Raw genomic sequence first — 21,843 nt, 5'->3', positions numbered from 1 at the left:
GTTTTGTATGTCGGATATTTCTACGACGTCGCGTTTAGGATTTTTGCATCCCAAACTGTTAAATCGTTCATAATCGGATAATTCAACGACGGCGTGTTCAGGATTTTTTAATCCCAAACTATTCAAAACTATTTATTTCGTTATTGACGGATAATTCTTCGTCGGCGTGCTCAGGATTTTTTGATCCCAAGCTGTATAAACTTCTTTCCACCTTTACTGAATCACTTCTCATTTCTTTTTCTTTTTCAAAATATTTTTTTATTATAAATTCCTTCAATGGAAGGATGGTTTTTCCTTCTATAAAGGTTAATTTGTTTAAAGAAAGAACCTCATCATATATTAGTTTCTCTTCATTATCTTTATAACTTAAAGTCCCCTTTCCTGTATCAATAAGAGCTCCGATTTTCTTTAATAGGTTTAATCCTATTAGTAAATCCGCCTTCATTCCTTCTATTTCGTAAAACACTTGTCTTGTATTAAATATAGTTATATTATGGAAATATTTAATTATCGAAAACCCATTTACTGTAGCAACTTTCTTATAAATTGATAATTCTTTTTTATTTTCGTAAATTCCCTTTTTTATATAACAGGAAGTTGCTCCCATATCTATCAAAACTTTTAATTCTTTGTTTAGTTTTTTATCTATTCTTTTTAAGTGGGGCAGACCTACTTCGGGGGCTGATCTAAAAAATGGTCCTCTTCATCTTTATTTATCCGCATTGCTTTATTAGCCGGTTGTTCCGACGTTTCGATTGGTTTTCGTTTCTGAGCTTGATTTGCGTTAGATTGATTGTTCGGTACTACGTTTGCTCTAAATTGCTGAGCTTGGTTATAATTGTTATTATTTCTCTGATAATAACCATTAGTATTTTCCCGATAATTTCTATTATTATTATTATTACCCCTGTATTGATTGCCGTTCTGACGGTTCTGGATTTTTATTGATTCGTCTACATCCATTGGTTCTGGGGCCTGATTTTGTTGTCTATTACCTAAGAAATAGGGTTGTCCCCATGACATGTTATTCCTTTGAAAATCCCTTTATTATTGTATTTTAGTATTGTTATTATTATTCACTGAATTCTGGGGCCACTGAATTGGTAGGCAAATGGGGCCCGTATGTTATTTGATTGCAATTCCTGTACCTTTGCCAAGGCATTCGGTAAATCTAGGGGATTCAATGAGAACAAGATTTCTGCAATACCGCCGTTTAGGGCTGTGACAAAAATGCTTAAGGCATTCTCTCTAATTATACCCGATACTCAAAATGAGTATTGGGGTATATTAGATTTGTGGTGAAAATGGATGTGTGTAACGTCCAGAAGGAATGGTTTCCGACCCCATAAAGTATATATATTCTTGATCAGCATCAATAGCCGAGTCGATTGAGCCCTGTCTGTCTGTCCGTCCTTCCGTCTGTCCGTCTGTCCGTCCCTATCAGCGCCTTGTGCTCAAAGACTATAAGAGCTAGAGCAACGACATTTTATAACCAGACTTCTGTGATATGGCACAGTTACAAGAATGTTTCAAAACTTTGCCCCGCCCACTTCCGCCCCCACAAAGTGCGAAAATCTGTGGCATTCACAAATTCAAAGATACAAGAAAACAGAATCGTAGAGGATGACCATATCTTCAAGAGTGCAAAATCTGAACCAGATCGTATAATTATTATAGCCAGAATTAAGAAAACAATTTCATTTTTTCTCGCTCTGTCTCTCTCTAACACACAGGTTTCATGGTCGGTTTTGCCAATTGCAAAATATGAGTTCAGGGATCTCAGAACCTATACGAGCCAGAGCAACCAAATTTGGTATCCACACTCCTGTGATATCGGACCTTGACCGTTTTGTGTCAAAATTTCGCCACACCTCCTTCCGCCCCCGCAAAGGACGAAAATCTGGGGCATCCACAATATTGAGGATACGAGAAAACTAAAAACGCAGAATCATAGATAATGACCATATCTATGTAGGAATCGGGATAGAGTCCACGGTGCAGAGAGAGACTCGAAGTGGCCGCCAGTACTGAACAACACCCGTTTTGAGCAGAGAGAGAGAGAGACATCACGACAGCAGGAGGTTTCTAGGGTTAAGAGTAGAGATCAAGAGAGCGGGAGTCAGCGAAAGCGAGAGTTAGTCGGTGCCAGAGTTTCGCGAGTTTCACACACAGCAGACAAATGATCCACATAACCCAAAACTATATGCACATACAAATACATTGTTAATCATAATCTTAGTCCATTTAAATACTTAATAAAAGCTCACATCTACAACTTATTAAATCGCCGTCTCGGGATTCAATCCATATCAGTGCAGAAACCCTGGGACCACACATCTATCAGATTGCTGAATCTGGATCAGATCAGATCATTTTTTTAGCCAAAAGGAACAAATCAATTTGCAGTGGCTACGCAGCGCCCGACGTCACGCTCAGACTGATTTTCTGTCTCTCTCGCATGCACTCTTTGTCGTGTCGTTCAATATTAGCGGCGTCTGCCGGAGGAGAGCCATACTGACTAAGTATCGGGTATAACTGTAGAGTTGCGGCGTCCGCAGCAACTCACAACGTTCCCCCTCGTCTTGTTTCTTAAAATTGTCAAGGCATTGCTTACTTCCTCTTTTATATAGTTTCACTGCAGTTTCTGCAGCTTCCCTCCATCCTACGTATTGGTTTAATCCACCATTGAAAATTGGTAGGGATTCTATTGCTTTTAAAGTGGTGTCATCTTTAATTGTCTCATCTATTGTTTCCTCCTGATAATCTGAAACATGATCGGATTAAGATTCTATTTGTTGTTTCAAATTTACTATTTGCTCCTGTACTTGTGAAATTTGAAGTGCTACAAATTGTTTGACCAGATCTGCAGTGAGATCGGTCCTTGTCTGTGAATTAATCATTTTTAGTTTTCCAAAGTCTAAAGTTAGTTGATCCACCTTAAATTTTTCTTATATGTTTGTTTTTATATTCTTGACCACCGCTGGGCTTAAACCTAATTGAACTTATATATTTAGTACTACAACTTTCGCTCACTAACTATCCGGTAGAGGTCGTCCTTCTTAGGCTCTTCCTTCTTGGTTTGGCTGACAATTCTTCGAACGGGTCTTCCTTCGTAAATTTCTTCGTTGTTTAACTGGGTCTTCTGGGGGTCTTCCTTCTCTGGTTTAGCTGGTAGTTTACTTTCTTTGTGTTTTGTTTTGATTTGTTTTGTTTAAAGATTTTGTTTTTTTTTTTTTTATTTTTGAATTGTCTTGATTAGCTTTTTTTGTATTTATTTTTGCACACCCTAAGCTCCGGGTTGTTTCCTTTTAATCTCACTTTTTCTTATCTAATATCTCACAGTCACTCCGCGTTTTTATATTGAAGGATTTATTCCATTAATTAATTGTCCTTCGGGTTTCGGCACGACGCAACACTTTTATTTTTCGGTGCTTTTTATACAACGTCGCCCCACGTTGGGCGCCAATTAAATAACTGCGGTAGCGGATTGCGTTTTTAAAAAGTTTTTTATTTAACTTCTAAGTTTACAGATATAGATTTAAGTTGAGGGTCACAAAGGATTCCGGACAAAGGGTTTGCGCGATCTAAGTTTTTAGTTCGACTTTTCGGTGTCGCTTCTGGATCAAGACTGACTTGAACTTTTTGATCTTTGCATCGTCGATCCCTTTCGGGAATAGTTTTTCTATAAACATCTCAATTGATTTCGCCATCCCGAGTATTGGATTTCGTCATCCAAAGAGAGAACTGTAAAATACCCAAAGTGCAGGATCTGCAGAAAGCCGGGTGTGAGATTGTTTATGAGAAGCCGGGTGTGGGCAAACATTGTTTTTCCAGTTAGGCGAGTGTCAAAGATTGGGATTGTGGCGGGAGCCATTGAGATTGTACATCTTAGAAATCAATTAGGCGGAGGCCCAAGATTAAAATTGTTTTCGTTTTAGAAAGCCAAAGATTGTTTACAACTCGTATAAGAGCTCAATAGAATTGGGTACGTTAACTTGTATGTCTGTCTGTCCCGATGAGCGCCTGGATCTCAGAGGCTATAAGAGCTAGAGAAACCAAATTTGGTGTCCACACTCCCGTAATGTCTCCCTGTTACAAATTTATTTCAAAGTATCAAAGTATATCTAAGTATCGGGTATTAATGTAGAGTCACGGCCGTAGCACCCACTCACAACGTTCCCCTCGTTTTAATATGCATGCGTGGTTGCGTTCGTGGCAGAGACTTGCGTGCCAGATATAGTAGCAGAGGTGTCCTGAGGTGGAGCTGAATAGAGTTAAGGTGATTCAGGGGATTTAATACTGGTCGTGGTCCCTGGTCCCTAGTCCCTGGTCCACGGCTTTTAATGGCCAACAATCTCTGCCATTTACTCACATCCTCGCTCAATCAATGTCAGCTCTACTCTTACTGTCGCCCCCCTGCTCTTGCCCTTGTCTCCGCTGTGGTATGTGTGTAGGCAACTTTTGGCCCCATTCTGTTCGCTGCCGTCTTTGTCATGCTGCTCCTGCTATCCTCCCTCGTCCCTGCCTCGTCTCATCCTTGTCTCTTCCTCGACTTGTGTCCCCTCCGTCCACGTCTTGGATCTGCGTCTTCTTTCTTGTTGTAGTTAAATCACTTGGAATTTTATTGAGTAAACTGTTTTGTAATTATTTTCATCTGCCACGTCATGCTCATCCTTCGTGCCCCAGTCGTTGGTCCCCAGACTCTAGTATCTACCCACAACTCCTTGTTCTCCCCAGCCGACTGAGTCTATCCTTGCTGGTGTCGGAGTCGTTTGGCTGCTCCAATTAGCAAAGCGACAGCATGTTGCGGTTTTTCTTGCCACATTTTTTGTATCCCTTCACACCTATCCTACAGCTATCGTTCTCCACCCAGATTTGCTGACAGGAACCCTTTCGTATCGACTCTGTGGTTCGCTTGAGTCACTGTTTCATGGGTTGGTGGCAAATGTTTTTGGGTGGAAATACAGTAAATCAACCATGTGTTTTTATGATTGAAGTAGAACGTAATCAACCATGATGTAACGAGCAGAGCGTTATGTGGAGCTGTGGATTTACACCCAATTGACTATTTCCTACTTTGAGAATTATTTTATCACACTATCATCCCCTACAAAATCATATTAGTTTCGATGGAGTTACACATTAAAAGATGCCTGATCAAAACAACAGTTTGTCAGGCTGAAAACATTTAGGACCGCCCTCGTATATCAGTGGGGTTTTTTCTAATCGCGTTTTGATTTGTTGGTTTATGATCGATTGGTCTACAGGTCCACACCCTGACCTGCTCGGGGAAATAGCTTATTATTCAAATGCAGAATTGTGCCCAAAAGCCAGTTGGTTATACATTTTTTTAATTGAGAGACCGTTCATCAGATTATTATAGCGCTATCCTAGTCCAAATCTATTGAATGCTACCGTTTCATGGGGGTTTTGGACTATTGCAACTACAACTATTTTGTACGAGTATATATATATATATATATATATATATATATATATATATGAAATATGTATATCCATATGTATGTATTGTCTGTATATCTTCATGTCTGAGTACAGCATTTTTAGCTTATCATCTAAGAAAGGAACTTAATTAAATTCTTAACATCTGGTAAGTTATATTCCGGCTACGACTACGACTCGGTCTTCAAACATCAACACCCGCAAGCGCACACGCATACATACACAGTAAGATAGTGAGAGAGGGAGATGGAGAGAGAGTGAACAAAAGAGACAGGCATACACACAGAAATTGTAAACATTGGTGGTTAATGGGTCAGGTGATTTGCTATTGTCCTCGCCGTTGCCTTCTTTCCCGCAGGACTGCATGTTTAATCCAAATTACTTAAATACATACACATACACACACACTTTTCTTTTCCCTCCCCTGCCCTTCCTCATGTGGGTGTGGGCCTCCAGGCCAGTCCAGTCCAGTCCAGTCTTGTCCTGTTTTGTGTGCTGTATTTTAATGAATCTATGAGTCGACCATTCACCGTGTGGCGTTAATTGAGCCAAAGTCAAACATTCTGTCTGCGCCGAAACCAACCCATCACCTACTGGAACTACTGCGCCCCTGACCCACGATAATACCACCCCTTACTAGCCAACCGGCATTACTTCAATTAGTGAGATGTTTTTCCTCTCTTTTCCTTTTTTATTGGTTTTTTTTGTTTATTTTTTTGGCTCGACTCTTTCTTGGCGTGCTTCGAGTTGTGTGTTCATTTGATTTTATAAAAATAGCCGCAAGAGAATGCAGGGGGAATTACTGCCATTAGATCAACAGGATTGCATGTGAAATATACGGACTTTCGAAAGAAAGTAGCAAGGGTATGCCGATATGCGTATACTACGTATTCAAAACTTTCAGCAAATCCAATCAAAAAGCCAATTATCAATCAGATATTTATAGGATCATTCGAATTGTGACCTGATTCTGTTATTGAGTCGTCGTAATATATTAACTTTATGAAGAACCTTTAACGTAAGACATTTTATTACGTATTTTCCGAGTGATTTTGAGGGATAAGCATACGCCATGAGTGATATGGTACAGTCCTTACTATGATTTCATCAATCAGAAAACAATCAGATATATTTAGGTTTATTTGGTATGTGATCTTAAATTTAACTGACTTCGTTTGATAAACCTTTCATATATCCATCAGACGCTTGCGCTCTCCCACTAAATTATCGGATTTACTGATAGAAAGCCTGATTCGACCAACAATTGGGAGTTGAGCAATTGCAGAATTCCACCGTTTGATAGGCCTCTATTGAAATCTATTGATTTGGTCGGGCATTAAGCTGCCACCAACTACCCGAGGACCCAGTGCACCACGCGGTGTCCGTTAGCATTTTAGTGCGTACAAAGGTGCGTATGATTGAAGCAGGGTTTCAGCCAGCAATTTGGATATGTAGAGGAGGACGGAAAGACAGGACAGGACAAGACAGGACAATTGACAACCATCTTGTTTGGCAAATAAACGCGAGCCATTACCACGAAACTGAACTGCTATCTCAATATTATTATTATCATCATTTTTATGGCATTTGGCCACCTCCCCAACCACCCCACTCAGGAGGCTTAGTCCCAGGACCACACTCTAGCCGTTGGCCTGTCCATGACCGTGTCCTGACCTGCTGCTGTCTTCCGTTTATTTGTTTCTTGTTATTTTTGGCCGCTTTTTATGGGACACTCAAGCTCCTCCTCTCTACTCCGCCGAGGTCCCATCCCTATCCTGTTTGACTGTCAAATGTTTCAACAGCCCAACGAGAGGCTAAAGAAAGTGACAGCTGTTAATGGCATTATACATTCGTGCAGCTGCCACGCCTACTACTGTTGCTGGAGTGTGGGGGGTGTAGTAGGTTGGAAACCAGTCAGTCAGGTAGAGTCCATAATTATCGGTTTTATTGAGCCAGGTCTTGGAAATGGGCCTGGGCCTATGCTGTTACAAAATCCGAACCTGACAATTTGATACCCTTGATGAGGTTATTATAAGTGATTGACTCTATACGTTATCCTGTACATCCTTGAGTCGAGTCGATATCGCAATGTCCTTCAGTACTTTAGAACTTTAATATTATTTTATTACAATTCAAATCTTTTGGATGATTATATCACAAACCCCTGCCATAGAAACGCTACATCTCCAAGGGTATATAAAGCCTCGGACATTTATGATAGAGATTCTTATTTCACTTTCCTGCGATTCCTGTTTATGTCCACTGCTGCTGGCGTCGTAACAATTTGAATTTTATGGCCAGAAATGATTTGAAAACTTTAGAATTTCTAATCGATGGGCAGCTGCTGGTAACTCATTCGATTACGAGCTCTTTTATGAGCTGCACAGGAGGGCCCGCCTTTGGGCAGGGACCAGGGGCCAAGACTGCGATAGCTCAGCCTATCCATCAGTTGGTTCACTCAGTCACTTACCAATCAATCACCCAATGAATCAATCGAATCAACTCCACAAAAACGTACGTTCGTATGCTTTTAACGTATGGAACGTTGTAAATCGCAGCTACGACCGCAACTCTACATTTATACCCGACACTCCTTCCGCCAGAAGGAAAACCATACACGACAAAGACTGTGCGAGAGAGAGACAGCGTGGACGGCGTTGTCTAGCCACTGCGAATTTATTTGTTACCTCTGGCTGTAATAATAATCCGATCTGATTCAGATTTGACAGTCTGCTAGATATGGTAATTTTCTACGATTCTGCCTCTTTCTTTCTTGTATCTTCAAAATTGTGGGGGCAGTAGAGGGCGTGGCAAAACTTTGAAGCAAACTTGATTCAGTGTGACATCACAGGAGTCTGGATACATTTCGTTGCTTTAGCTCAGTTTTTGAGAACTAGGCGTCAAGCAAGACGGACAAACGGACGGAGAGACAGACAGAAATGGCTCTATCGACTCGGCTATTGATGCTGATCAATATAATTCTAAATACTTTGATAAATTTTGGGGCGGAAACGCTTCCGTCGGGGCGTTACATTAATTATTTGAAATACCCAGTGCCCATAAATATATATTTCCGCTAAAAAAAAAATTAAACCAAACAATTGGACGTTCATAAGAGTATGACCTTGACCTTCGTGGGGCGTTCGTGGGGAAACTATTACCCTGACCTTGAAAAAGAACAGTCTCTTAGAGTAATTTAGAGAATATCTGGCTATTTTTAGGAAACTTTTTCTTAATTATCGAACACAATTGTAGGAGCATATTCGACTTAAAAAGTCTCTTATTGTGTCTCGGAGGAAACGGAATAGTCATTCGTCCATTTGATTTACAATATCCAAATTTAATATCTAATTTTGCTTTACAGTTGTGGTCGGCACTTTCGTCATCATTCTTAATCAATCCTAAATTTCGTAACAAAAGTGTCCCTTTTTGGGAAAATAATTTACTCTTTGGCCATAAATTAACGTTAATTTCGTGCCTGAATGACCCCGTCGTGACGACCCGACGGCCTCAACCGGTTCTCTCTTTTAGTTTTTTTGTGTATCGTAAAAACTCAATTATAAAAATGAATATAATCGAAGGTGGTTAATATACTAACTGGTCTATGGACTGTCAATTGGTGATTGCTGTCAGTATTCCTTCGTGTCGTCCTTCTTCGTTCTGTTTTGTCAGTTGGTATTCGTATTTTTGTAAGCTAATGGATTGTTTGTGGCAATTGGTCTGAGTAATTCATCTTCAAATGGACAGCTTTGACTTGGGAATACACTTTTTGGGTTACTCTTTAAATGAGTTGAAGGAAAAGGGTTCTTGAAAGTACCTGAGCCAAAGCACTTTCCCATTGATAGCTGATGGAACTTAAAATCTTTATCTGGAATTAGATTGGCTACTGTAATTTAAGAAATTTTATTAATCTTTCTTCTGTATACCACCATCTGTGCACATCTTTAATTGCGTGGAAATAAAGTTCGTTCTAGACTTTCTATAACCTGATCAATCACATGTGCTAGAAATGTGCCGGAAATACCTTTTCGCACGAACAGCACATCCAGAGCTGTACGTTTTAAGAATCCCGAGTCACTTCGGAAGGAGGATGTATCGGTTCATCCTCCTATTTATTCATTTTTTGTTAACATTAGCATAACATTTTTCCAATTACCATACCCTGGATATTTCTACTGTAGCTTTGTCCCAAAGCTGATTGCGAAATTTTAGACGATATTTTCATGAATATTACGGATTTAGGCAAGTGTTTATTCGTCTAATCTCTTCTCTCCCACTGGGCTCCCACTCAGAATCAATTAGCCCGATGGTCCAGACATCGCCAAATCCTTTGCCAGGACACCAATTGTGCCTAATTGACCGGCCCATTACTGCTGCACTCTGCCATCCATTCCAAATTAGCTCTGAACCTACTCTGCTACTCTTTCTGCAGGGATTTGTCTCCGATTTCCAGGGGTAAAAGGGGCATTGATTAAGCTCTCGTCTGGCAACAGGTTTAGTCACTATCCATATCTATTGGAGCAACTTGGGTCCGAAAACTTGTTGCACCATCCATATCGATATCTGGGTCTCGGTCTGGTTCGCGGTCTGTGTCTCAGTCTAGGTCTCAGCCTGTGTCTCGGTACTGTGCGTTTGTCATTGTTGGCTGTCACACAAAACTCCATTCGCAGTTCATTCATAACAGAAAAGAGACGGAGAGAGATAGAGAGAGAGAGAGAGAGAGAGAGAGAGATGGAGAGAGGGAGAAAGAGACAGAGAGACCATGAGGTATAAAAGGCAGCACTCATTCAGAAAAAGACTGGCACACAGATAGAAGGACATTGCACTTTCATTCATTAAAGTTCTGGGATGGAATGCGACTGTGTGCTAGAGAGGGACTTGAGGAATTCCACTCTTCGCATCGACGAGATGTATGCCATGGATATATGTACATACTATGTAAGTATGTATGTCCTTCAGATATGATGATATGTATGAGGATTTATACAGACCGCTGCGACTACATTTGCTGCTGCTGCTGGCACTACTGCTCGACGGCTGGCGACGGCCGCTGCGCAGCGACCCAACGCCGTCACTGCCAACGTCAACGTACTGGGCCACGTCGCTGCCGTTTGTCGACGAAACTGCACTCAAAGGCTCACTGCCACCCACAGCAACAATTAAAACAAAACACAACAAAATGTTCACACACCGAAAAAAAATTGAGAAAAATATATTGTATATCCTGCACACACACGCACGCACACAGTGGTACAGAGAATCGCACACTAATGCGCACGGACCGAGCGATAAGAGCGCGAACGTCGGCGGTAGCAAAGCTGGGCGGCTTGTGGGTGGAGAGACGGCCAGAGAGCAGGGCAAAGAGGGGTGGGAAGCAGCGACAACAAACTTTTTATTTGTATTTACAGTTTACGATGGCGAACACGGGACACGCTCTGGGGTCTGGATGCCGGCTCGGACTCGAACTCGGACTCGAACTCGAACGAGGACACGGGTGCGAACTATGCCTGGTTCTTGTGGCACGTCTGCGTTTTCAACAGCAACTGATGGCAGACGGAAGGCCAGGCGCCGCCATTGACATGGTGACATGGCATCTCCCCGCCGTTTTCGTTCACACCGTTTTTACCAACGAAACGATTAACACACAAGTTGGCAGCCCTGCGCGATACACAGCTGTTGTGGCTTCCCCGCCAGCTGCTGGAAGCTGACACCAAAGCTTTTTAAAGTTGAGCTTTTGGCAACAGTTAATCCACCAGCTGGCAGGACTGCAACTTTCTCACGATGCGCGGCATTTTCGATACCGAAATACAAAACGGAAATGGGAATGCAATGGAAAATGGTAAAGGAAATCTCTTTTGACGGAAAAACTTTACAACAAATTACCTGTCTGAGTACTGGAGTCGAAGAAAGTGCTAGTGGTCTCCACGGTCATGGTGCCGATGGTGCCGTCAATAATCTGGGCTGATGAATCGCGACGTCCGCGGTAGCTATATCAAGATTAGAAAGAGAGATGCTCAATAATGGCTCAATGAATGACTGGCGATCCTTGGGGATCTCCTGTTCCGTGTACCCACCGACAGACGTCGTCGCTCTGGGAGCTCTGGCGCCGGAAGTTGCGGCAACGAATCATCTCCTCCGTGGTGGATTGGCGCCGGAAGCCGCGCGCTATTAGGATCTCCTCTGTGGTGGACTGGCGCCTAATGGCAGGTCTCTGGTTTTGTTCAACAGTCGGCAAAGGCGGTGGCCGTGAGCAGGGACTGGGATCCCTCGACGAGCCGCAGCTGTTGGAGTCGGGCGAGTGGCGGGCCGCCGAACTGCTCTGGCGGCGCAGTGTTTGCCGCCGGGGGCTGCCGTCGCGCTCATGTGTGCGATCTGGCGAGAGATGGGTGCGCGAGTCACGACGTCCTCCGCGCGAGGCGCTGTCCGGCGAAAGGGAGTCACGGCGCGAGGCACGGCGTTCACAATCCTCGGGCGGATCCGGGCTGAGGGCCGGCTGGGACCCGCGTCGGCTGCCACCGGGAAGGACGCTCTCGTCAAAGGCAGTGGCCTGACGCTGGAGACGGTTCATGCGCGGTGCCCGCTCCGGACTGTGGCCGGCCTTTGAGTCGCGCCGATTTACGCGGCCGCATTGCGTGGTGGAGTCGCGCCGACCTTTTGGGGCCGTTGGGCTGGTGGCCGGCGGCGTCACCGAGCTGGTTATGATGGTTGGCGGCGGCAGGGCCTGGCATGCGGAGTCGACCTGCTGATGGTACTGTATTAGTGGCACGGAGACGGAGTCGGAGTGACAGGAGCCGGCGGAACTGGTGGAGGGACGCTGCTCCTGCCGGAAGTTGGGGAACTCCGGGGCGGCAAGCGAGTCCCGCTTCTTGGCCACCTGGTTCTTGGGTGGCGGTGGCGGCGTTGTCACGCGGCCGGCGACATTGCTGTCCCGCCGGCTGCTCGACAAGTAGCTCTCCCCGGATCCGCGGCGCGAGGCCTGCGTTCCCAGGCAGAAAAGGAAGGCGGTGGGAAGAGAGAGAAGAGTTGCATGCTGGGTTTAAGGTCAAAGGTCAATTGGTAGAGAAGAAGGATTAGGGCTTCTGGGAAATTATTTGAAGGAGTTCAGTCAAGTCAAAACTAGCAAGTGCTATATCAAACTTCGGCTGCCGTCAAAGCATTTGCAATATACTAAGCATATTCAAAAAATTATTATATCTCTGACTGTCTATCTCATCGTACAGTTACCCCAAACGGCGGCATTGATCAAGTGACGCAGTGCCTCCCTGCAATTTATCAGGAGAAAATGTACATACGTCCTAAAGAAGTACAGTCCCGTCAAAAAAACGCATTCATTGCTCAGGAAAAAATGTACATACGTCTTAAAGAAGTACAGTCCCGTCAAAACAACGCATTCATTGCTCTGCACTAGAACGAATTCAAATTAGTTACAGCCTGGTCATTAGTGTGCTTCGACAACATTTCTCAAAGCGTACAGGGACGCAATATGTTTGAATTATTCAGAGGAAGGCTTCTTTCAGGGCATCTTTTTGGGAATGATGAATCGATCAAGGAAATAAAAACTCTATTTCATCCGTACTAATAACTTTAGTTAAAAAGTATGTCCCATCGATGAAAAAAAAAAAAAGGAACGGCTTCCTACAGGGCATACTCATACTCTATATCTTCCAGCTGCCCTGCAGGAGTACAGAAAGGTCAAGAGCTCGGATCAATTCCAAAAACTCACGCTCTTGGTAGCTTCGACGACAACGACATTCACGGAAATGTGGCTCGGAGGCAGTTCCTCAACTGCTGTACTCTCGCGCCTGTTCCAGTGTTTTACGAACTCGGCCGTGTTCGATTCGCGCCGGGATCTTATGCTGCGTATGCCGGAATCGGCGCTCGATTCGCGACGCTTGCGCGGGGCAATGTATGTGATATTGCCTCCACTGGAACTGCAGCCAGCACCACCAGCACCAGTGCTCGCATCGGTCGTGGATGTCCGCCAGGGCAAGCTGCGGGCGAGATCGGCGAGTGTTTCGCGGCGATTTAACTGGCCCTTGTTGCGGGCTTGTTGTTGAGCCTGCTGCTGCTGCTGGGTCTGTTGCTTGGTGCCTCCGCTCCACTCGCGCAGAATGTCAGTAAGCTGGGCCAAAGAGCTGCGCCTCCGCCGTTGAAGTCCTGGCGGCGGTGAGGTGCTCGGTGGTGTAGTGATCTGAGCGGCGGAATCGCGACGTCCGCCTAATCTCTGACGGATCGTTGACTCCTCCAGCTAACGGAGCAGAGTAGCAAATACGCATTACTTGGATGGCTATCCTAGGACAGAGTCCACTCACCTGTTCGCGGACGAGGTCATCCCAACCGTTGCCACCTGACCACACCAGACCCACCTGGTGCGACATGATGGGCAGGTTGCACACGAAACATACTGCTGTCATAGTCCTGTAACGAGACGAGTACACTCTTAGCACGGAACACACACATGTTGGTATACGACTATCTATAGGCAGATAGTATATAGGTATTTGTGCAGATCTCTTTGGGTATAGATCGGAGCGGTGGCAGCCATGCAAAAGGATTTGTTGCGTTTGTGGAGGGGGATGCGAATGGACTGCTGCTGCATTTTGCTGCCATCAGAAGCAACAGCTGAAAGCTGTTTAGGTGTTAAGGCGAGAGCTTTAGCTATAAATATGCTCTAGCTCTAACCTCAGCGCTCAAGGTTGAAGGCTCAAAGTTCAAGTTAAAGAGTGTAAGTTGAAAGCTCACAGCTGGAAACTGCCAGCTGTCAGCTGTAAGCTTTACACTCTGATATATTTTATTTACACAGTAACATGCAGGAAAAGGAAAAGCAGTGTGGGACATGCGTAGGTGTAGTTTGAATGAAAGCTCAAAGCTTTTAGTGTGGTGATGTTGAGTGTGAGATGTAGACGTTTCTTGCTGTAGAGTGTTATAGCATGGTGGAAGAGGTGAAAAGTTCTAGCCAAAGCATGAAATTATAGATGTCCTTAGAAGAGCAGTAACTTTAGAAGAGGAAAGCATGGAAAATGAATCTTATTTGCTTCTTATTTGGATGTCTAAGGAAGGTTATTGAGTAGAATGTTGCTAACTTTTTGCGGATGGCCACGCAACCGCTGCTGCTGGGCTGATCCATGGACCTGTAATGCCGAAGTTTTGACATGGCGCATGGCGTTATGTGTCTGCACCCGCAGATCCTTTGCTAATAAACGATATCCTTGGGTTGTTACTCCTTCTCGTCTTTCAGCTGCGCGCTCAATCCGTTTTCGATGGTTTTTTTTTGTGTGTCTGATGTATAATCGCTTGCACCCATATCTAGTTTATTTTGCTTTATCTTGCAGCATACGCTTTGCAGCACTGTCAAGATTCTTGGTTTTTCTTTGGTTTAGTTTTCACTGCAAAAGCTAACATTTTTGTCGGAATGGGGTTTTCTTGTGGTTTCGGCTAGCCGAAAGTGCTGTGAGTTGTACATTAACACTATAAGTTACTGTATTTAAAAAAATGTAACTGTATTTAACGGTATTTAACGATATTTAACTGGATTAAATGGTATTGTTTACTGTATTTTGATTGTAAGTTGATTGGCTGATCGGATTGTTAATTGGTTATTAGTGGGGCTGGGGTGGGGATTTGTTGGTTTTGCTACACACAGAGACACAGAGATACACTGAAAAAAATTGAAGAAAAGAATATTGGTTTTGATATTTTAAAAAACATTTATGGGATTAATATTGGAAAGATTCTCTATACAAGTGGTTTTGGTCTACAAAATATGGTAGCTTTTCGTTGTCTAGGGGGCTTGAATGTGGGGAAGGTTAAGTAAGGTAAGCTATATTATTTTCCTACTAAACATATGTAATATAATAATAAAATATATGTATACATGCTAAAAATAATTGGTAATAATTTGAAATTAAGAAAATCGGTTGGAGACGTTCCCTACTTTCTTTCCGACAGGAGTCCGAAATGAATAAAATAACACTACGAAAAAATCTCCCAACATTTTGGGGTGTCTCATATTCGAGTATTGTTTAAATCTGTCGAAGTACCTTCGTTACTCTACTAAAAAAACTTCTGTCTAATGAAATCGGTCTTCTCAATGATTTATCCCTTGCTCCTTTCCTTCCTATTGTCTTCTGTCCACTTATGCCACGCTTCTCTTTCAATTTTTTTCCTTTCATTGTTTTATATAATAAGAGAACCCGGCTCTCTGCATTTTACTTAAAGCTTACTTCCCTCTTTACTTTTTGTCCTTTTTGCGAACGCCCTCGCCAAAGATTTCTTTAGAAAGTATCCGGTCCTGAATGCCACAAGAAACCCCACGCCCTAGACTTAAGCACTAAAAAGTGAAGCAAAAAATATGGAAATCCTTGTTGATAATGAAGAAAAAATTCAATTTAATTCGAAAAATATTTGCCCAATAAATCGCGCAGGTACACGAAGAATCCTGCTGCATTTATGTATGTCTTGCGCAAAGAGTAGCTTGAGGGGAATGGGAACCAGGGAAGGGTCAGCAGGGAGAGCTGGAAGACCAGCCACATAAAAAGATGAATGCATTCAGGATCGATTCGTGCTCAAGCAGAGTCCACGGATAATCACATATGGAGTGCGGCTTTAGGGCAAAGGTCGTATCCTGCAAAGCCAATCAAAATAAATCATCAACGTTATTTGGCCACAAGTGAATGGCCATAAACTTAATAACTGGCAGGCAGGGCTAGGGCTTTCTCTCTCTCTCTCTCTCTTTTGCGGCTGGAAGCGTGTTTTTACGGACATAGACACGGCCGGAAGTTGTCAAGTGGGTGCGAGTGCTCTGTCAAAGTTTCTCAAAGTGGAATGGGTTTGGAGTAGTTCTCGCACTGCTTTGTACGTCAATGAAATACTTTGCCAAAGTAGTTCCAAGCACCAAAGTTTGCCCCTCCATTCTTTTTTCTCTTTTTTTCTTATCGCGTACCAGTGGGATTCAAGGGTATGCTGTGTATTTGAACATTTATGCATAACGTAGGACACATTAACCATATGATAGAGCTACAATAATAATGGTTTTAATACCTTTGGAATAGATAATTTTGAGTGCTCTTCTGTTGGATTACTTGCATAACTGACTCTTGCGACTGAGTATACCCTGAGTAAAGCGTATCTCGTAGTCGGAAAAGACTACTAAAACCGTTGTAATTTTTTCTTTTTTTTGGAGAGCAGACATTGCAGTCCGATTTTCCAGCTTGAAGGAAGTTCAGCAACAGGAACACAGCTACAGCAGCCGCTTAATAAATTTCAAGTGCAGCCCAGAACCGGAATGCGCCATAGCCATCACAATCATGAGCATCATGAACATCATGAACATCACAATCATCATTATCATCATCATCATCGTGGGGCACCTGGCCAGACTCGGTTCGGTTGAGCTCGAGTGGGCGAGTAGTTGATTGACAGCTGTCAATTTGCGTTGCCTGTGAAGTGTGTGCCATGAACAATTTTCAACTCAATTTTCCCACTTTTCTATTCCAGCGTTGGTCTGCTCTCTGCTCGCCGCTTCGGTTCTTTTTTGCTGGGTTTTCCGTCCGGTCTGCATCTAAGCTGGAGCAGCTGCACATGAACATGAACGGGAACAGAGTGCTGGGCCATGTCGGGCTCACAGTAGCGGAATCCAAACAGAAGCAGCCGCGTCTACGTGTGGATCCGTCTACCACGCGGAAGTCAAGAGGACAGCTTTTGCTTTTGCCTTCTTTCCACTCAATGTGTTACCCAACACTGGAATTGATAGATCTCATGTGTATATCGATACCTGTCATCATCTTACAGAATCTATATAGTGATTCAATCCAATGCGATTGCTTCTGCCTCCAAGAGTTGCTCAGCATCTTAAGAGCGAGCATATTCCACTTTCACGGTTAAGGAAATCCCACTACTTATTAAAGTCCGACTACTTATTCCACAAGTTTCTAACTTGGGATGTCGCAGTGGAAGGGATTAATATTCTTGATTTAATTTATTAATCTTCAGTGAAATAAACCGGATATGTCAACAGAAGACATCTGCCAGCTCTTTGGCTTACGTTTCAATATGAATATAATCAACTTTGATACACCAAATCCATCAGCTCCATTAATCTGCATTATCCTTAAGAACTCATGTTGCTCTACTCTCATTTTGCTTTCCCTCCCACAAAACCTCAGCCCGGAGGTGCCAACTCGCTTAAAAAGAAATTTGTTCTTTCTCCTTCAGTTCCACTTTGTTTGACCGCAAAATGAAACAATTTAGTTAAATGCTCAACATTTTACGTTTCCTTTGCCTTGAATAGGTTGGAGGCTGTTGCGGTTCTGGTCTGAGTCCCGGTCTGGTTCTGCTGCTGAGCAATAAAATGCAATTCGTTACAATAAAAAAGCGAAGCAGAAGCAGATGAAAATTTTGGCCAGTTTGCACCTGCCGGACACCAGAGACTCCTCTCTTGCTCTAGTGTCCTCCGGGCTAGCTTTGAGGCCATTCTTGGGGCTCTCCTGATGTCTCCAGTCGTCCGCCTTGTACTGTTAAGTGACTTTTCATGTCATGAAGTGCGAGTTGGGCCGGTGGTGTTGTGCTGCTCTGCTATTTAGTTAATTCTAAAGCGTCTGTCTCCAGCCCCGCTGAAAAATTACTTGGGCTTTCGGCCAACAGTTTCCTTTTGATGTAATTTCCGTGCCACAGTTCTGCTGCGGATGGGGATGGTCTGTGGCATGAGTCGAAGTCGGCAGGAGTTGCTGCGGCAGCTGTGGGTGCGGCTGTTCATTGATTAACTGCCAAGGCTCAGTACAGACAAGCAGACGGACAGACGGGCTGACGTTCGCTGGACGGCTCTTGGGGCTATTTTCATTTAACATTTTCATTTTCGTTAAGTTTTTTTTTTTTTCGGAAATTTGTCTTGTTGTTGTTGTTGTCGTCTTGAGTTTCATTTTGGCATTCAAAGTTGGAATACCTGAAAATGCTTGGTAAATTAGATCAAAGGACCAAAAGTACGTGCCGGCATTTACCCCAGACGAAGGTTTCTCGTTCCCCAGTTTTGAGGCCTCTTTGCCACATCTTTGCTGCCTCCCTTCCCCATTTTAACTGCCTCTTTACCACAGGTTTCCTCTACTTTTTCCTTTCTATGCCCAGTTCTCTGTGTCTGTGTCACACCAAAGTACTTGAAAAGTCGGATTAAGTAATTTGCGCGTGCCACTTTCAATTTCTGTGTGTAGCCCCGCCGCACGGTGGCGAATTCCGTCGTTTCAGCTTGCTAAATTAATAACTTCTGAACAAATAAAGATATCTTCATGAAACAAACTGCATTTGAAAGAAAAATCTTTCAAAATTTAATCTGCTTAAGTAAATTATGCTACAGCGTCTATAAGCTTCACAATAATTGGTTAAAGTTGAACTTTGTTGCCGGTGCATATTTTCCTATGTAAAATGCAACATTTTTTTTTTTTATCGATAAAGTACTTTTAATCGTGTTTTTTACTATAAAAAAATTTTTTTTATTTATTTTTAACTTAACAAAATATTAAAAAATTTAAATAAAAACATTTTTTTTATACCCGATACTCAAAATGAGTATTGGGGTATTAGATTTGTGGTAAAATTGGATGTGTGTAACGTCCAGAAGGAATCGTTTCCGACCCCATAAAGTATATATATTCTTGATCAGCATCAATAGCCGAGTCGATTGAGCCATGTCTGTCTGTCCGTCTGTCCGTCCGTCCGTCTGTCCGTCCCCTTCAGCGCCTAGTGCTCAAAGACTATAAGAGCTAGAGCAACGATGTTTTGTATCCAGACTTCTGTGATATGTCACTGCTACAAAAATATTTCGAAATTTCGCCCCGCCCACTTCCGCCCCCACAAAGGACGAAAATCTGTGGCATCCACAATTTTAAAAATATGAGAAAACCAAAAACGCAGAATCGTAGAGAATGACCATATATTTTAGACTGCAGAGTCTGAATTGGATCGTATTATTATTATAGCCAGCATCAAGAAAACAATTTCATTTTTTCTCACCCTGTCTCTCTCTAACACACACGTAGCATAGCCGGCTTTGCTTAGAGTAAAACATTAGCGCCTAGATGTCAGAGACTATAAAAGCTAGAGCAACCAAATTTGGTATCCAGACTCCTAATATATCGTACCGAGACGAGTTTGTTTCAAAATTTCGCCACACCCCCTTCCGCCCCCGCAAAGGATGAAAATCTGGGGATATTCACAAATCTCAGAGAATATTAAGGCTAGAGTAACCAAATTTGGTATCCGCACTCCTGTTAGATCTCACTTTAAAACGGTTGTCTCAAAATTTCGCCATACCCCCTTCCGCCCACACAAAGAACGAAAATCTGTTGCATCCACAATATTGAGGATTCGAGAAACGCAGAATCATAGATAATGACCATATCTATCTGATTGCTGAATCTGGATCAGATCAGATCATTTTTATAGCCAAAGGAAAGAAATCAATTTGCAGTGGCTACGCAGCGCCCGACGTCACGCTCAGACTGATTTTCTGTCTCTCTCGCACGCACTCTTTGTCGTGTCGTTTAATATTAGCGGCGTCTGCCGGAGGAGAGCCATACTGACTTAGTATCGGGTATAACTGTAGAGTTGCGGTGTCCGTAGCAACTCACAACGTTCCCCCTCGTTTAATCTGAAAATTGGTTGAATTTTTTTTTTCTGTTAAATAATCCTCCACTTCCTGTTTAGTGGGAGGAACATCTAATAAACTTATAATTTCTGAAGAATAACTACTTTCCGATTTAATTTGTGATCTCACAAATCTAATGGATGAAATATATGGATCTGAAGAGGCTGCCAACATGTTGAAAAGGTCTTGGTTTTGCTTAATTCGTGATGTCTTGCACGTATTCATATTCCCGTATTTTTTGTAATCCTTGTTTCTCGTTTCCTGGGCCTTCTCTGACATCTCTCCAATTGGTAGGCTCTGATGTTCAATTAAAAATTTGACCATGTGCCAGAATTTTATAAAGCGTGGGAGTTAGCTTCTTTTCAGGATATTTTTCCATTAACAGCTCTGCAGTCATATTCACCAAACTTTTTTGTTCTTTGCAGCTTAAAATATTTAAAATAACACCCAATCTTTTGATAATGTCAATATCTCCAGGTTTTTATACAATAATTTTGTTTTTCTCAAAGAATGTCGGTGATGAGCTTTTATCGCTTGTGTTTCCAAATCCTTGTTTGGGGCAGTCCATTTTCTAAGTCTAAGAATTTTTCTTGAATAATTTTTTTTTTCCTAGTCTTTTGTATTTCCTTGGCTAGCGTACTGTTTTCGAAAGATTCTCCCTCTCGCTGAATAGTATATGCAAGTTTTAAAATGAACTCCATACATCTATGTTAATTCTTGCATGCAGAACCTGGTCAAAACGACAGGTAAAGGTAGAAATACTAGCCTGCATATTCATACGTAACCAACAACATAATTGAGGTAGCGCGAGATTGAAAATTATTCTAATATTGAGTGTACTTGAGCATATGGATTCATTAGTAGCTAACTTTTGAGCAGTTTTTCAACTTTGACTGCACATTACAACAATATATCCCTAAATTTTCCCGAGATTTTCTTGTATATGTTCCTTGAACTATTTATTACTTAGGTCTAAAAGCCCTTTCTGCGCTTCGGAGCCGTTTGGCTTCTATACCGATACAACCTCGCACGAAAAACGGTCAGAATATGATTTTGTATGGGCTTTTTTCCGGTTGACTTTAACAAGAAAGATGCCAGGTGTCACAGTAAAGGATATTGACCAGCATGCCGTTACCAGGGCGGTTGCCGTCTTCCTCAAGAAGACTGGCAAATTGAAGGTGCCCGACCAGATGGACATTATCAAGACGGCCAAGTTCAAGGAGCTGGCCCCCTACGATCCCGACTGGTTCTATGTGCGTTGCGTCTCGATCCTGCGCCATCTGTATCACCGCAGTCCCGCTGGTGTTGGCTCCATCACCAAGATCTATGGTGGTCGCAAGCGCAACGGTGTCCACCCTTCGCATTTCTGCCGTGCCGCTGACGGTGCCGCCCGTAAGGCTCTCCAGGCCCTCGAGCACGCCCGCCTTGTCGAGAAGCACCCAGAGGGTGGTCGCAAGCTCAGCTCCATCGGACAGCGTGATTTGGATCGCATCGCCAACCAGATTGTGGTCAAGCAGCGCGATGCCGCCAAGCAGACGGGTCCCCTTGTCATTTCCAAGTAAACGTGGATCGCACATCCAATCGAAGTCTACAACATTTTTAAGCTTATTATTTAATCGTTTCTTGATTGAAGCGTGATCTCAGAAATGGGAAAATTAAAATTAACCATAAGAGCTGTGATAGCCGTTTTCGACCGTTTTTCGCCCGAGGTTGTGACAGGTAAATCGGTATAGAAGCCAAACGGC

General features: G+C 43.0%; 2 protein-coding genes across 5 annotated transcripts in view; one reads left to right on the top strand and one right to left on the bottom strand.

The window, feature by feature from the left end:
• LOC108151262 overlaps positions 1–21,843 on the bottom strand; it is a 146,771-nt gene that overhangs the window by 65,115 nt on the left and 59,813 nt on the right. For 3 of the 4 annotated variants that reach the window (XM_017279783.2, XM_017279781.2, XM_017279782.2), the window contains exons 3-7: positions 14,547–15,121; positions 13,776–13,881; positions 13,187–13,711; positions 11,538–12,439; positions 11,347–11,450 (exon numbers count right to left, since the gene is read on the bottom strand). In XM_017279783.2, coding sequence (XP_017135272.1) covers positions 11,347–11,450; positions 11,538–12,439; positions 13,187–13,711; positions 13,776–13,881; positions 14,547–14,617 — 1,708 coding nt within the window. In that variant the 5' untranslated portion in view covers positions 14,618–15,121. Of the gene's footprint in view, positions 1–10,454; positions 11,000–11,346; positions 11,451–11,537; positions 12,440–13,186; positions 13,712–13,775; positions 13,882–14,546; positions 15,122–21,843 lie in introns of those variants that run through there. The other variant, XM_033386890.1, reaches the window with a different exon arrangement.
• On the top strand, positions 21,163–21,689 carry LOC108151268 (40S ribosomal protein S19a-like). Its single transcript, XM_017279790.2, has one exon. The coding sequence runs from the start codon at positions 21,190–21,192 to the stop codon at positions 21,658–21,660; it is 471 nt and encodes a 156-aa protein (XP_017135279.1). The 5' UTR covers positions 21,163–21,189; the 3' UTR covers positions 21,661–21,689.

The sequence above is a fragment of the Drosophila miranda genome, chromosome XR, assembly GCF_003369915.1.
Source record: "Drosophila miranda strain MSH22 chromosome XR, D.miranda_PacBio2.1, whole genome shotgun sequence".
Taxonomy (NCBI): Eukaryota; Metazoa; Arthropoda; class Insecta; order Diptera; family Drosophilidae; genus Drosophila; species Drosophila miranda.
Note: the sequence above shows the minus strand (reverse complement) of the source record. Positions and strands in the feature narration are given on the sequence as shown.